The sequence below is a fragment of the Ips typographus genome, linkage group LG6 (assembly GCF_016097725.1).
Source record: "Ips typographus isolate SLU linkage group LG6, UJ_Ityp_2.0, whole genome shotgun sequence".
Classification (NCBI taxonomy): domain Eukaryota; kingdom Metazoa; phylum Arthropoda; class Insecta; order Coleoptera; family Curculionidae; genus Ips; species Ips typographus.
Window position 1 is genome coordinate 7,580,188 of NC_138427.1, and position 14,757 is coordinate 7,594,944.

The window sequence follows — 14,757 nt, forward strand, 5'->3', positions numbered from 1 at the left end:
TAATTTATCGCTCTTTGTTTAATACACTACGGTAAACGTAAAAAGAGAGATAGAACATTCTAGAAACTAGAACTTCAACTTGAGCCGTGCCAGTTGGCAATGGCAACACTGTAAACTGTCATTGTAGTGTCATTGACCGATTGTTTTGATTAGGAATATGAGGTTTTTGCGATTTGATTTTATAACTTGAACTTGATAATAATTTTGGGTTACAGCTCACAGTTGAGTATAAAATCAATTCAAAAGTACCTGGGTTCAATTTTACGAATTATTGTTAAATTTAGATATCGGTTCAGTTATATCTAAAGCAACATGTCCATTGTTCCATAGTGATCTACATCATGCTTGGTGGCTTGCCTTCCAGAGAGTTCAGAGAGTTGAGGATTGGCAGATGGATATAATGGATGATGAATTCGGAGAAGAGCTAAAAGAAGAATCTACACTTCATGAGCAAATATTTCATAACAACGTTAGAGAGCAAATAGTAAGTAGTTTCAAAGTTTATTAGTCCCAGTCCAAGTACTTTTTTTGCTAATAGGAGAAGAGGTTGAATTGGTTATGTATGTGGCTTTTTTTTAGTTTTTAATATTCCTGGGTTATAACATCCAATTATGTACCAATCTGTTAGTCAACTGGCATTTTTTAAAAAAAAAGTAGTATTGAGTAACCAGCATGAAAGTATGGTTTGGCAAGATAGATTTTTAAACATACAGCTTGTACAGAGCACCAAAAAGTTTTCAGATTTTTAGTTTTATTCCAGCTTTACTTCACCACAATAATAGGTAACTCTTGCTTTGTGGGCTGAGTAGGCATCCTGTAAGTCTAAGAATAGGGTAAAAACAAGTCTTCTCCACAAAATGTTTATTTATTCTCTCAGTTGTTTTGAGAAGAAGACTGTGTGTTTCCCCCATTCTTGGTGTGAACCTGAACTACTTTACGTCATCCTGAACATGATAATCATTATTTAGCATTGTTAAGTTAAAAAAGAAATAGGTAATTGGAAAAAAGCAAACAATGATAGACAATAGAAAATTTGTAAAATTATAATGTTCTGTATGGAGAGCAAAGGGCATCAAACACTCACAAATCAGAACAAAGAACTATTAATATTAATGGTATTAAATATACAAGTATATAGTTGTAGTATACTTTTTAGCACTCTCATTATTTTTTAGGGATGTCTCAACACTAAAAATATGTACACCACCTCTTTACCTCATTCTGGAATTATCATAATTAATCAATCTGAAACAGTCTAGAAAATTTGATAGATGGGTTCATAATGAATGATGTTTGTTCATATACAGCTTTTGAGATGTTTACCTTGGTGTTTTCTCAGAAGAAAAGGCAATTATTAATTGGGTATTTTAACAGTATTGTTGAATGTATTCAAATAAACTTTGATCCATTGAATACAATTATTCAAAAAAATTTAATACCTTAGATCATTTTTTGGGCCGGTTTTTATGTGTTATTAATGAAACACAAAAAAATTACGTCATACCCTGATAGCAAAATTATGACTTTACACTTATTGGCAACAATCCAAGTATGTGTTTGTTGGCCGGTTGACCTTAGGCTTATTAATTCCCTGGTTTTTAAGTAATTATATAAGTCATTTGCAAAAAATATTTGGGATATTTGATGATGTTTAAGTTAAGCAGATTTGCAAGTTTGAAATGTTAAGTTCTTTATAAGTAACTCATACCACAAGTAATAAAATTATCTCTTGTGTACTTTGGCTTTTCACTGATTATTTGACATTCATACCGTTCAAAGGGCTCTTGGCGCTAACATTTATTGTTAAACTTTACAGTTTATAATTAATCGAAAGTGCATAACCTGGGGATATTTGAATAATAATAGCTATTGTTACACCATTTACAATTATATTATATGTGGTAAATCAAAGAAAAATGTGATGACCTAACAGTGTAATAAACCTCACATTCAAAAATGTAATCAAATTTATTTCAAGCCCAGCAAATTTTTAACATCTTTAAATTGTTCTTTATCTTAAATTTTCTCACATGTGCTGCAAAAAACTTATTCTTTGCTTTACCCTTTGATATTTTAGTATATTGAAAACAGAACATTTTTTTGTTCTCTTTAAGATTTTGTCTTAAATGAGCCATTTAGAGGGATGTAGAAAACCGTTTTATTATGTATTTCCTTTTAGTAACAGCCCCCAAAATCCATCACATTGAATTGGTATTTTACTTAACTTGCTATTTTGCAACATATTTCTTACTCATCTAAGGTTATAGCTTGTTACTCAGCTGCCCTAACTAAAGTGTAATATAGGTGATATAATTGATAAGTGTCCTAATTCCAACACTTTGCAAATCCCTGAAACATAATTGGAGATTATTGATAAGGCAAATTGAATTTTATCAATACATATACTACACACAATACACTTTTTTTCAGATATTCCTGCTCCTATTTTTTGCCCTTAACCTGGCTAGCTCAGCAATAATCAGTCGATTCAAAAGAAAAGGTACACATATTATTTAAGTCCCATTTTTATCTTAAAAGTTGAAGTTAAAACTTTAACAGGTAAAGAAGATTACTACAGTTGGGATGAGGATGAAGTCACTGTCTACAGAATAAGTACCTGGCTATGCACTTTTTCTCTCGCCGTGTCCCTAGGTTCTCTGTTACTACTCCCAATATCAATTATATCAAATGAAGTCTTAGTAAATTATCCTGATTGTTACTACATAAAATGGCTGAACTCATCCCTTATACAAGGTACTGATATGGTAAAAACCCTTTTCATCTTATGTTCAGCAATTTAAACTGATTTTCAGGTTTTTGGAACAGTGTGTTTTTGCTTTCCAACCTGGCCATGTTTGTGATGTTGCCCTTTGCGTATCTATTCACAGAGTCTGAAGGTTTTTTCGGACATCGCAAGGGACTGTGGGCCAGGACCTATGAAACTTTTGTTGTTTTAATTTTGTTTGCCACAGTAGTATTAGGACTTACTTATGTTTTGGCTCAACTGTTTAATGAAGAAGAACGTCCAAAGATGATTCCAATTTTTAGTAAGTATTAACATATTTTTTATTTATTTGGAGTATGAATTAGGGACATTCTGTTTGTTGTTAACCTAGTAAATACTGATATTTTTCAGATTTATGGGCATATTTACCTTTCTTATACTCTTGCATATCTTTTTTGGGAGCTTTGGTGCTGCTAGGTAAGTGTGTGTGTCCTTGTATCGTTTTTACGTATTTACATTGTGGTTAATTTCAGTATGTACCCCATTGGGTTTCGTGCGTCTTTTTGATGTTGTAGGGAAGTTTTTGATAAAACCTCAAATTTTACTTAACTTAAATGAAGAGTACATTGCCTGTTCAATTGAGGAGCAATGCCTCATACGTAGATTGAAACAAGCTGAATTTACTAGTAAGTTTTCCATTTAACTTTGTTATTGTAAAGCTGATTTACGCGATGTATTTTTTAGATAACTACTACACATCTCCAACTCCCATATCTGTTTCTAATATGTCATTTATTTTCGATGATAATAGAGTACCTCAAAACAGTATTAAGTTGAGAAATGGTGAGTTGCAAGGGGCTATAAGAGCCAAGTTACTCGAAGTAGAAACCAAAAGAAAAACTATAGGTATTGTTTGACTAAAATTACAGTTTAAACCTAATATTACCTTGGTTCTTTCAACAGACAAACAGAGGAAAACTTCGTCTGTTATAAGGAATATTATTTATCCATTTGCTATGCTCATTTTGATCGGATTGACAGGGATTGCCGTTTTGTTGGTGATACAAAACTCCTTATCTTTGTTAATAGGCATTAAAGCTTTGCCAAGTAGTTCTAAGGTAAGTCAATTTTTTACTACTACTAAACTTCTGTTCATGAACGATTCACAGGCAACATCAGTGACATATGATGGATATTTGTTTTCTCAATTTTTTCTTATTGTTATTTTACTTTTTTGAAATATTTATAAGGCATTTGAGAGTATTTTGAAGCCGTGTCTGTATATTTCAAAATGTAGTGTATTAATATAACAAACGACTGAAAATTGAACAGGACAGCATAAGTACATGACATTATTATGGTAAAATGTTTGTTACATGATATTGAGTTGAAACAATATTTATTACAAATTATTATAATAATTTACCAATTTTTCAACATTTAAACTAAATTTTTAAGGTCACAGCTCAAAATTGTATTATTTACGTCACGTAACGTGTATTTTACAATTTCAGCTTTTACAACAAACTGTCTAAATTTAATTTACCAAATGATCAACATTTAAATTACATTTTAAAGTCACGTGACTGTTTTTGACAGGTGTCAGTTGGCTTTGCCAGTGTTGCAAACTCAAAAATTGAATTATCAAGTCACGTAACGTAGTTGTTACTACTGTCTAAATTTAAATTAGCAATAAGCATTTTCAGAATTTTGGCACAGTCAAAACCGTCCTAAAGGCCTCTGACAATTTAAAACAAGTCTGATGAAAAGGTTTTAGACACAGTAGAGGCCTATGGCACTTTGTAAAAGGTTCTAAACAGCATTTAGAGGTCTATGGAACTTTCACAATAGTTCGACAGGCCTCTGATAATTTAAAACTGTTCTGCGAAAGTTTAAGACAGTTGTAGAAGACTCTGCAACTTTTCAGAAAGTTCCCGGTGGTATTTAAAGGTATTTGGCACATTCAAAACGTTCCTAGAGGCCTCTGACAATTTAAAACAACTCTGGGAATGTTTTAAACATTTGTAGAAGCTTCTGGCACTGTTTAGAAGATTGTCAGTAGGATTTAGAGATCTCTGACACTTTTATACGACCAACTAATTAAGTTTTGATGAAATAAAATGAAAATTAACTTTGAATCGTTCTTTAGCGTTAACTTGACATCATCTGGAAATTTTAAGATTATTTTCTTGATAACAGCAATTTACCCTGGGTGTCAGTTCCTTATCCAAGCTGGGACCATTCGGAGCCGCTTTGGAAATAGTGATGATCATTTATTTCATTGCTACATCCTCCATAGGCCTGTACACTACACCTCTAATGAGGCGAATCAGGCCATTGCCAAAAAAAACCTCGTTCACCGTTGTGATAGCCAATTGTGCACTGTTGCTGATGATTAGTTCGGCATTACCGTTGTTATCAAAAATTTTAGGTAAGTCAGACGATGACGACTAAAGTAAGTTTTTATTTTGTGGTTGATTTTTAGGAATAACCAATTTTGATCTCTTAGGAGATTTCGGTAGCATAGAATGGCTGGGAAACTTTAAAATAGTTCTCCTGTACAACGTTTTATTCGCTACCGCTTCTTCTCTATGTATCGTTAATAAGTTCACTGCCAAAGTACGGAGAGAATTGTATGCCCGCTTAGTCGAAAACTATGTGTATATAAATAATTGCGTGTCATTTTTAAACTGAATAGTTTAAAGTCTATTGTTTCAAGAGCATTGCTACATAAGTACTAATAGAGAGTAACCTGGAGACTGCCAGATGTATAGTCGTTGAGCCTATACTTCACATATTTTTGCATTATATTTTAGCTTGTAGGTGTTTACATGTGCTTATGAGATTATTTCAGTCATATATTGTGATATCACGCTCATTTATTTATATTTAATCATATGTTGTGGCCTGGTTTTATTAGGCAGTACCATTAAAACTGTTTTTTAAAGAAAACCTTGATTTTTATTTGTTAATATATTAACAATAATGTAAGCTGGCAAAGTGATTTTTGTTTTTAAAAGTTGGCCCCCAAGCTCCATGTGGCAAACTAGTTTTTGTGGAGTTTTCTTTCTTCGTTTCATTTTGTTGGCAGCTCTTCTTTTCCCAAGCAGATTTTCTTTAAGAAAAATTAATTAGACTGATTTGTGTGGTAAAGTAATTATAACATACTTAGGATCGATACTAAAGTGATTAGTCGCAGGTCGTACAGTATCTGGTCGAACTTGTTGAACCATTTTACAAGGTGAATTTGGTTATAATGTAAAACGTTTTTTCGTATTAAGGAACGTGGTGTATTTGAGTCAAAACTTGCAACTCTTTTCGGTTGCCGGTGTTTCCTCGTCTGCTGCCTTTTTTAGTCCGGAGGTTTTTCTCTAAACTGCAATAAAAAAATCAATTATAAACTGATAATTTGTTGATATTTGATTTAAATGAAAAGAAAGTGTAGATTCTGTAGAAAGAGATTTTAATTAATGTCCAAATACGTAAAGTATGAATAATACATTTTTAAAACGGTCTGTGTTAGAAAAACTTTTGTGCATATATTTGAATCAAGAATCCAAAAACTAAACGGAAATCAGTAAGGGTTTGAAGGAAACAATAAAACGTTTTATTTACTGCATCAGATAATAATTTTCTTTGCATTAAAATCCTAAGCCGACGCCATGTATTAGCTAGCCTAGTTATTTGTCATAATAATTATTCTGTTTTTTGTTTATTTGTATAATACATACTAGTACCGCAGTCTTGAAACATGAATAACCGGTTTATTACTATATTTTTATGTTTTTAGACGCTGGATGTTTGATGCATTTATAAACTGTTTTGCAATTTAAATTGGAATAGTTTAAAAACAAATCCTGATAAAAAGCTATAAAACACAAGGTTATTAATTAACTGAATTGAGAAAGTTAATTAACTGAATAATGCAGATGTATAGGGGAAAGTTAAATCAATGTTTGAATCCACAAATTTGAGAACGGCAGAAATTTATTCTTACTGCTATACTTACCTTAAAATTTGTTGAAATCTCGACGTTATCAAAAAATCTAAGACATTCATTGACACACAAATACTATTGCGTACATTAGAAACATAAAAATCAAACTTTAGAAAAATCACACCTAACACACTGAAGCATACAAAACGCAGAATGAGGATTGGAGCAGCCGTGCCAGTGTATTAATATAAACAGAGAAAAACTAGTTTTATTAATTTATGCAAATTATAAAATATGCATATCTGGTTTTGTGCACATAGAAACTATGTAGTTTTAGTCTGTGATGACAAAGTAAAAAGAAATAATTGAATTAATAAAGTGATATGTTAATTAAATTTTAATGGAAATTACCGATATATTTGCAAATAAAATTGTAGAAGTAGTTTTGCGGTGTTTTTCTCACGCTTAATGCGATGAATTTAATTTTAATAAGTAATTAAAAAGTAGTGTAAATAATTCATTATAAATAAGGGTATATTGCTTTCTGAAACTGCTTCTATGATATTACACGTGAAAACGTGATGCTCCAAGCTATTAACCATTTTTTTCATATGAAATTCAAGTAAAACGCGGTTTCAGGATAATGTTCCAAAAAATATGTGCGCTTTTTTTGGGTCATCACACGACCTAATAGTCCTGGCAGTTAAAAAGAAGAAAAAAAGGAAGAGGCATTGTGAACATAACCTCAAACAACAAACAAATTGTAAACAAAGCCAGTTACACACTCAAATATTGTATAAAATTGTCACAAAAGATGTTATTGTAATTTTATAGTAGTGAAATTGTAGTCCAATTTTTATTGTTTATTATTTATCTTAGTATTTATTGATCTATTGTGTTTTTAAGCTGCAAAATGATTGACTTGGAATTTCCTATGAACGACACTTTAGACAATTTTTCATTTCGCGATGTACAAAGCCAGAGAAAATCCGATCACAATACACAAGCGGGTGTTTCGTTTGATGACTCCCAGTTCCTGCAGGATTTTGATATATCTATGTGCCTTAAAGTAGGTTCAATTGTTGAAAAAAGTCACATTGTATTGGAGGAAAACACTGAAGAAAAACTGGACAATATCAGAAAAACTTCAACAGCTGATTGTACTGATTTATCCTCTAGTGATCTGAACAATGTAAGTTTAAAGAATGATAGTCAACAGAAGACAATAAATGATAAAGATACAAGTATCATAGATGAGGTAAGTTCCTCAGATTCAAACCAAAGTCCTGTTAAGTCAATGAGTAATTTAAATGAAACTAAGTCAATAATAACTGAAGAAATGTACAACCTGTCTTACTGGAGTTTACCACCAGCAGTTCTAGAGAAGTATGCTGCTAAAAATGTTACTAAAATGTTTCATTGGCAGTGCGAATGTCTCTGCAATAAAAAAGTACTAAATGAACACTCTAATTTAATTTACTCAGCACCCACTTCAGCTGGGAAAACCCTAGTAGCCGAGATATTGGCATTAAAAACTATTTTCAACAGAAAAAAGAAAGTTATTTTCATACTACCTTTTGTTTCAATAGTGAAAGAGAAAACATATTACTTCCAAAGCATCTTAGACAGTACTGGAATTAGAGTTGAAGGCTTTATGGGTTCTTATAACCCTCCTGGAGGTTTTAGTTCTATTCATTTTGCAATTTGCACCATAGAGAAAGCTAATAGTCTCATAAACAGACTACTGGAAGAAAATAAATTGAATGAGGTTGGGGCAGTTTTTGTTGATGAAATGCATTTAGTTGGAGATCCACATAGAGGTTATTTGCTTGAGTTGCTATTAACCAAGTTAAGGTACATTTCTTTGAAAGAAGAATCAGTTCAAATTCAGATTATAGGGATGTCAGCCACTCTTCCAAACTTAGAAGAGCTGGCAAAGTGGTTAGATGCTGAACTCTACTCAACTTCATTCAGGCCTATCCCTTTAGAGGAACAAGTCAGCATTAATGGAGAAATTTATGACAGAGACCTCAACTTGGTCAGGAAGTTAGAGCCACTACCTGATGTAGAATCTGACACAGATAACATTCTGCAACTTTGCTTAGAAGTGATTAAAGACTCCTATTCAGTTTTAATATTTTGCCCAACAAAAAATTGGTGTGAAAGCTTGGGTCAACAGCTTGCATTAGCTTTCTTTAAAATTGGCACGTCACAGACAGAACTTGGGGAACTTTTACGCACTCAAATTAAAAGAGAATTAACTATGGAGGTGTTAGAACAGTTGAAACTTTGTCCCACTGGATTAGATGGCATTCTTAGAAAATGTATTTCTGTTGGAATTGCTTTCCATCATGCTGGACTCACAATAGATGAGAGAGATATCATTGAAGGGGCATTTCGAAATGGCGCAGTTAAAATCCTTGCCGCCACTTCAACATTGTCTTCAGGGGTCAATTTACCAGCCAGAAGAGTGATAGTGAGGAGTCCATTGTTTGGAGGTAAACCAGTAGACCTGCTCAGCTACCGTCAGATGGTGGGTAGAGCTGGTAGATTAGGAAAAGACACAAAGGGGGAGAGCATTCTGATTTGTCAACCAAATGACTATAATATTGCTAAAAAGTTATTAACTGGAGAGTTGATGCCTGTTAGAAGTTGTCTGCAGGCTAGTGGTAAATTGAAGAGAGCAATTTTAGAGGTATGTATTGACGGTTTTTTGTTATTTAGTTAATTAAAAGGCAAACAACTTGTTGATTATTTCAATCTGTCATAATAATGTAATCAAAGTAAAGAAGAATGTTGTACTTTTAGTAAGTACTGCTTCATTTCTTTGGCTTCTGTTTGAGTTACAATTGCTTGTCTAAATCTTTGTTCTGTATCAAAGTATGATTCTTTACTTTATGATGTTCTTATTAAATTTGGTGAGTAACTAAAAAATTAATAAACAAATTGATAATGTATCTTTTAACTAAATAGTGTTTTTTAAAAAGTTGAACTTTGAATGAATGTAATGGGAACTTAATAGACACAGTCAATAGAGCTAAAAAAAAGACTAGTTTGTGGGCTTAGTATACAAGAGTTATTGAAGTATAGGCAGTTGTTTAAATTAATTTACTGGCATCAGAAATCATTGATGATTATGATGATTAGTAATTTCTGGAATTTTGCCAATAATTCTTGATGAGAACTTTCAAAGAACATTTTGTGCAAACGTTGGTTTTCCCAATTTTGGTAACTTCTCTAAATGTCCTGCCTTGAAATATCCACTTGTCTGTCCATTACATCCACAACTCTTTACTTAGTACTTGAAGAAAGCAAACCCCACGCTATTATTTTACATCTTTCTGTCACTAAAACCACCTTTTAAAACAAATTATTTAAATCTACATAACAAGTTTTTGGCTTTTCAGGTAATAGCTAGTGGTGTAGCATCATCACCTGAAGACATAGATTTATTCACCAACTGTACTTTACTGGCAGTTACAAAAGAAATTAATGAGTCTTTACAAGATCCAATTTCAGAAGCCTTGCAATTTTTGTTAAAACATGAATTTGTCAGATTGCATAAAAATGGCAACAATGACAAGTACACCGCGACTGCTTTAGGAAAAGCCTGCTTGTCCTCGTCAATAGGACCTGATGAGGCAATTACATTATTTACTGAGCTGGAGAAAGCTCGACAATGTTTTGTTTTGGACAGTGAACTTCACTTGATTTACTTGGTCACGCCTTACAGTGCATCCCAGGCTTGGGGTAATCTGGATTGGCTCTTTTACTTGGATTTGTGGGAAAAAATGCCAGCTTCTATGAAAAGAGTTGGCCAATTAGTAGGAGTATCGGTTTCTTACATGGTAGGAGCTACTAGAGGGCGTTTGGATAACAATTACCACAAACAGATGGTTCACAAAAGGTTTTTTGTCGCTCTCGTTTTGCAAGACTTGGTTAATGAAGTGCCTTTATCGGAAGTCTGTGCTAAATATAATTGTAACAGAGGTGTTCTGCAGTCATTGCAACAGTCAGCTTCTACTTTTGCTGGAATGGTCACGTCGTTTAGTAGACAATTAGGGTGGAGCAGCGTAGAAATTCTGTTAGCACAGTTTCAAGATCGATTGCAATTCGGTGTGAGTCGCGATCTTCTAGATTTAATGCGATTACCATCACTGACTGGTAAACTGGCCAGAACTTTGTATAAAGCCGGATTGGAGACTGTGATCCAGTTGGCTAATTCAGATGTAGAAACAGTTGAAAACATTTTATATAAATCTGGACCATTTGAAAGTTCTGAAGAGTCAAAACCAAAGAATACGCTAAGAACAGTTTGGATTAGCGGTAGAGATGGTTTGACTGAACGAGAGGCTGCGGAATTGCTGGTAAAGGAAGCCCGATCGTATTTAGTATGTGAAATGGGTCTGAAAGAAGCAAAGTGGGAGAGCACTATTGAAGAACATTCTGTTTTAAACGACAAGACTAAAGGGGATGATTTGAAAATTGAAAAAGTGCAGGTAGAAACTAAACCTGATCCTGGTGAAGATACAGAAGATGTAATGTCAAAGCAGTCATTAAATGAATCAGAATCTTCACTATTCGAATCATTCGAAACAAATGCGTTGAATCAACCGATTTCTGAAAGTACTAACAGTGAAGAACTTATTTCACTTCATCTCAGCAATGATTCAGCAGAAAGTATATCCAGAATAGAGGAATTTAATTCGGCGGAATTAGTTGAAAGCGCAGACGACAAGAAAAGACTTAGAATGAGTTACGACTCGGCCACTGACTCGACCCCCATCAAAAAAAGTAAAATATCAACAGACATCGACTCAGCAATTGAAAAGTGTACTCAACTCAGTTTGGACGATATCAGTCCCACGAAGGAAACTCTTCGTATTACTGACGTTTGTCAGTCAGAAAGTTCTCTCGATAATTTTTTCGACGACCTAATATTAAAAAACGACGTATCCTTTTGCTTGATTTGCACTCAGTCAGATAAACCGGTGAGTGAAATCGGTGGAAACATTTTCGGTAGCTCGGACTCGAACGAAAAAATTGATAAAAACAGAAAAGTTCATGGTTTTGCCTTCTACTGGGGCGAAGAATGTTTTTACCTATCCGTAGAAAAGTATGAAATTTACGGAAAAGTTATTGCAAAGTTGGGAGATATATTTAAGACAGAGCAACGGTGTGTTCGTATGTTTGATGGAAAAGAATATGTGAAAGTTCTGTTAGGTGACTGTGGGTTAGAATTTCATTGTCAAATTGTCGATCCTAAAATTTTAGACTGGTTGCTAGATGTGGAAGAAAGGGAAAGGAGTTTTGGAAGTATGGTAAGTTTCACCTCTGTAGCGGATTGTCACAATTTTTGGTGTAGGTACTTTATGATGTTTTTTTATGTTATCCAAAAAACAAAGTTGCAATTTATTGCGTCACTTTGTTCTTGTTTTTTACGCATAGATATTTTGTTTGAAATCTAAAATTGCTATTATCCAACCAAATAGCTAAAATATTATACTGAAGAAATGGGCAATATACGCAGTTTATGTGACCTGATCAATAAAAGCAACACTAAGAATGAACACGCTATACGGGCCTGCACTGAAGCAGTCCTAACATGGCACTTGGTTGATTTCTTAATGACTAAACTAAGCACAGAACTCCCCAAATCGTATAAAGTTGTTTTGGATGAGTTTCCTAGTTTGTGCGGTAAGTTTCAGGCTTTAAACTAAGTAGTTGTGACGCAACTATTCATAATCAAATTGTGTGGTTTTAGATTTAGAAATGAACTCCATCTTAAGTGTGGCTAAAATGGAAGTGTTTGGAATGAGCGTCAACAAAACCTTCCTACAAGACTTAACTACTTTATTAAACGAGCTACAAAATTGTATAGAAAAAAAGGCGTTTTCTCTAGCCGGAAGGCGATTCAATTTCAATTCTTCATCTGATGTTACAAAAGTTATTGGCAAGTAACTAATTAGTTGAGTAATTTAATGAAACTTATTAAATGTAATGTAGGTACCCATTCCGGTAAACGAACTAGCACGAAAAAGAAAATTCTCGAACAAAACGAGCATCCCATATCGAATCTCGTTATTCTTTGGAGGAAAGTCAATTTCACTCGAACGAAAACTGTTTATCCTTTGATCAGACATTGCAAGGATAACAGGATATACGGGGTGTACGACCATCATACGGCAACCGGCAGGATAACAATGCACGAACCTAGTATTCAAATGGTTCCCAAAGATTTTTGCGTGGTGAACCCGATTACGAAAAAGGAAGTTTTGATCAGTTGTAGAAGCGCTTTTTGTGTGCCCGATGGATGTATTTTAGTTTCGGCCGATTATTGCCAATTGGAACTTCGCATTTTAACTTATTTGTCTAAGGACAAGATTTTGACTGCTATAATGAAAAAACCGGGAGATATATTTACTAGTATTGCCGCTAAGTGGAATAGTATTCCAGAAGAAATGGTAAGTAAGACTACAAGTTCAAGTTCGTATTTTTGTGATGGTTTGTTGGTGGATTCTTTATGAATAATTTGCCTTTACCTATGTCATACAGGAAGTAATAACAATTAGAGGATTTAAAGAGTTCAAATGTGTGATTTTCACTTTTGCGTTGTTTCTTTAAGAATTTTCAATATTATGAATTTTCTTACAACAGGTCAATTTAGATATGAGACATAACGTCAAGCAGATTTGCTACGGCATAATCTACGGTATGGGAGCCAAAACTTTGGCAGAACACTTGGAAGTTTCCATAGAAGATGCTACGGTTTTTATGGAAAGTTTCCGAAACACCTACCTGGGTATTAAGGAGTTTATTGCCAACACCATAACAAACTGCAAAAAGAAGGAATATGTAGAGACCATTTTGGGACGCAGACGTCGATTACCAGGCATAAACGATCCGGACCCAACAATTTCCGGTACGTTTTTAACACAGTTTTCTTATATTCTTTTTATAAAAAAACTTAAATAGGACAGGCTGAGCGTCAGGCTGTTAATACCACAGTTCAGGGATCAGCGGCTGATCTAGTGAAAAACGCTATGGCAACCATAGAAAGAAAAATGGAATTTGTATTCAAAAAGTCTCGTCACAAACCCAAATTGGTGCTGCAACTCCACGACGAATTGATATACGAAGTGACGGAAAAGTATGTGGAGAAAACGATTCGAATTGTAAAGACCGGCATGGAAAATTCTTGCAAGACTTTCGGGTATTTTCCTGTTAAAGTCAAAACGGGGTATTCTTGGGGCCAGCTTACAGAATATGAGAATAAAGTGAGATTATGAGAATTATTTATTTTAATATATTGTTTTTCAATGCTGTTGAGTTTTATTAGTCCAGTCGGTATAATCGTAAGGAGTCTCTTAAAACATCTTGGAATTTTCTTCTGTTAAGAAAAAATTCAAAGAATATTTTGATGACCTGAATACTCTTGAAAGTATTTTGGTCGCCAAATTACGTCATAGACGTGGACAGAAAAATTTCTTGTAAACTACCCTTTAAGTTTTTATGTTGCTTCACCTTTATCTACTATACTTATTGACAGTTGTCATCAACTAATGACAATGTCTAAATTTTGTCAGTACTAATAAGTCGAAGATTAAATTCCAAAAAAATATGCGTGGCACTAGAAGTCATAAGTTAAAAACGCGCCGTACTACTATCCTCAACCAGATTCCAGCCAAAAAGCTCAGATTTACCGATTTCACTCTAGCTCTTCCAGAAGAGATGCTGCTACATATTTTCTCTTATTTCACCCATGAAGAACTATACGAATTCATTCGCCTGGTGTGTAAACGGTGGTTCTATGCAGTGTCCTCACCGATTTTGTGGAAAAAAATAACGGTTGACAACACAGTACCAACTGAAGTAGTCTGCCAGTGGTTAGAACATTCTCCATTACTAACTCAAATTTCTTTAATAAAAAGACACGATCTGAACACAATTATCCCCAAATTGTGTGAGCAATGCCCAAATCTGAAATCGTTGGTCGTGAAAAATTGCTGGGGCTCCGCCACCTCCAACGTGATCAATGGTAAACCGTTGTGTAGATTAGTAACAAAGTGCGCGAAACTGACTCACTTTGACTTTA

The 14,757-nt window shown here is 33.8% G+C and overlaps 3 protein-coding genes across 6 annotated transcripts; 2 read left to right on the plus strand and 1 right to left on the minus strand.

The window, feature by feature from the left end:
- The first annotated feature begins 89 nt into the window (after positions 1-89).
- Positions 90-5,677, plus strand: lili (LMBR1-like protein lilipod). The gene is made up of 11 exons (XM_081982981.1): positions 90-221; positions 285-484; positions 2,431-2,500; positions 2,560-2,754; positions 2,814-3,047; positions 3,137-3,202; positions 3,259-3,411; positions 3,470-3,631; positions 3,689-3,843; positions 4,925-5,156; positions 5,211-5,677. Exons 2-11 carry the CDS (start codon positions 392-394, stop codon positions 5,417-5,419), a joined length of 1,569 nt encoding a protein of 522 aa, XP_081839107.1. The 5' UTR covers positions 90-221; positions 285-391; the 3' UTR covers positions 5,420-5,677.
- On the minus strand, positions 5,664-6,895 carry LOC145731292 (uncharacterized). Its single transcript, XM_081983006.1, has 3 exons — positions 6,735-6,895; positions 5,894-6,101; positions 5,664-5,840 (listed from the first exon to the last, which is right to left on the minus strand). The coding sequence occupies exons 1-2, from the start codon at positions 6,782-6,784 to the stop codon at positions 6,002-6,004; spliced, it is 150 nt and encodes a 49-aa protein (XP_081839132.1). The 5' UTR covers positions 6,785-6,895; the 3' UTR covers positions 5,664-5,840; positions 5,894-6,001.
- A 119-nt stretch (positions 6,896-7,014) lies between these two features.
- PolQ (DNA polymerase theta) lies at positions 7,015-13,985 on the plus strand. Of its 4 annotated transcripts, XM_081982957.1 has the most exons (8): positions 7,369-9,357; positions 10,070-11,885; positions 11,937-11,983; positions 12,155-12,359; positions 12,427-12,615; positions 12,669-13,126; positions 13,320-13,584; positions 13,638-13,985. In XM_081982957.1, exons 1-8 carry the CDS (start codon positions 7,576-7,578, stop codon positions 13,949-13,951), a joined length of 5,076 nt encoding a protein of 1,691 aa, XP_081839083.1. In that variant the 5' UTR covers positions 7,369-7,575; the 3' UTR covers positions 13,952-13,985. The 4 variants fall into 4 exon arrangements, with proteins under 4 accessions (XP_081839085.1, XP_081839084.1, XP_081839083.1 ...); XM_081982958.1 differs by having other exon boundaries at positions 7,361-9,357; positions 10,070-11,983; positions 13,643-13,782; XM_081982956.1 differs by having other exon boundaries at positions 7,370-9,357; positions 10,070-11,983.
- The last annotated feature ends 772 nt before the right edge of the window (positions 13,986-14,757 follow it).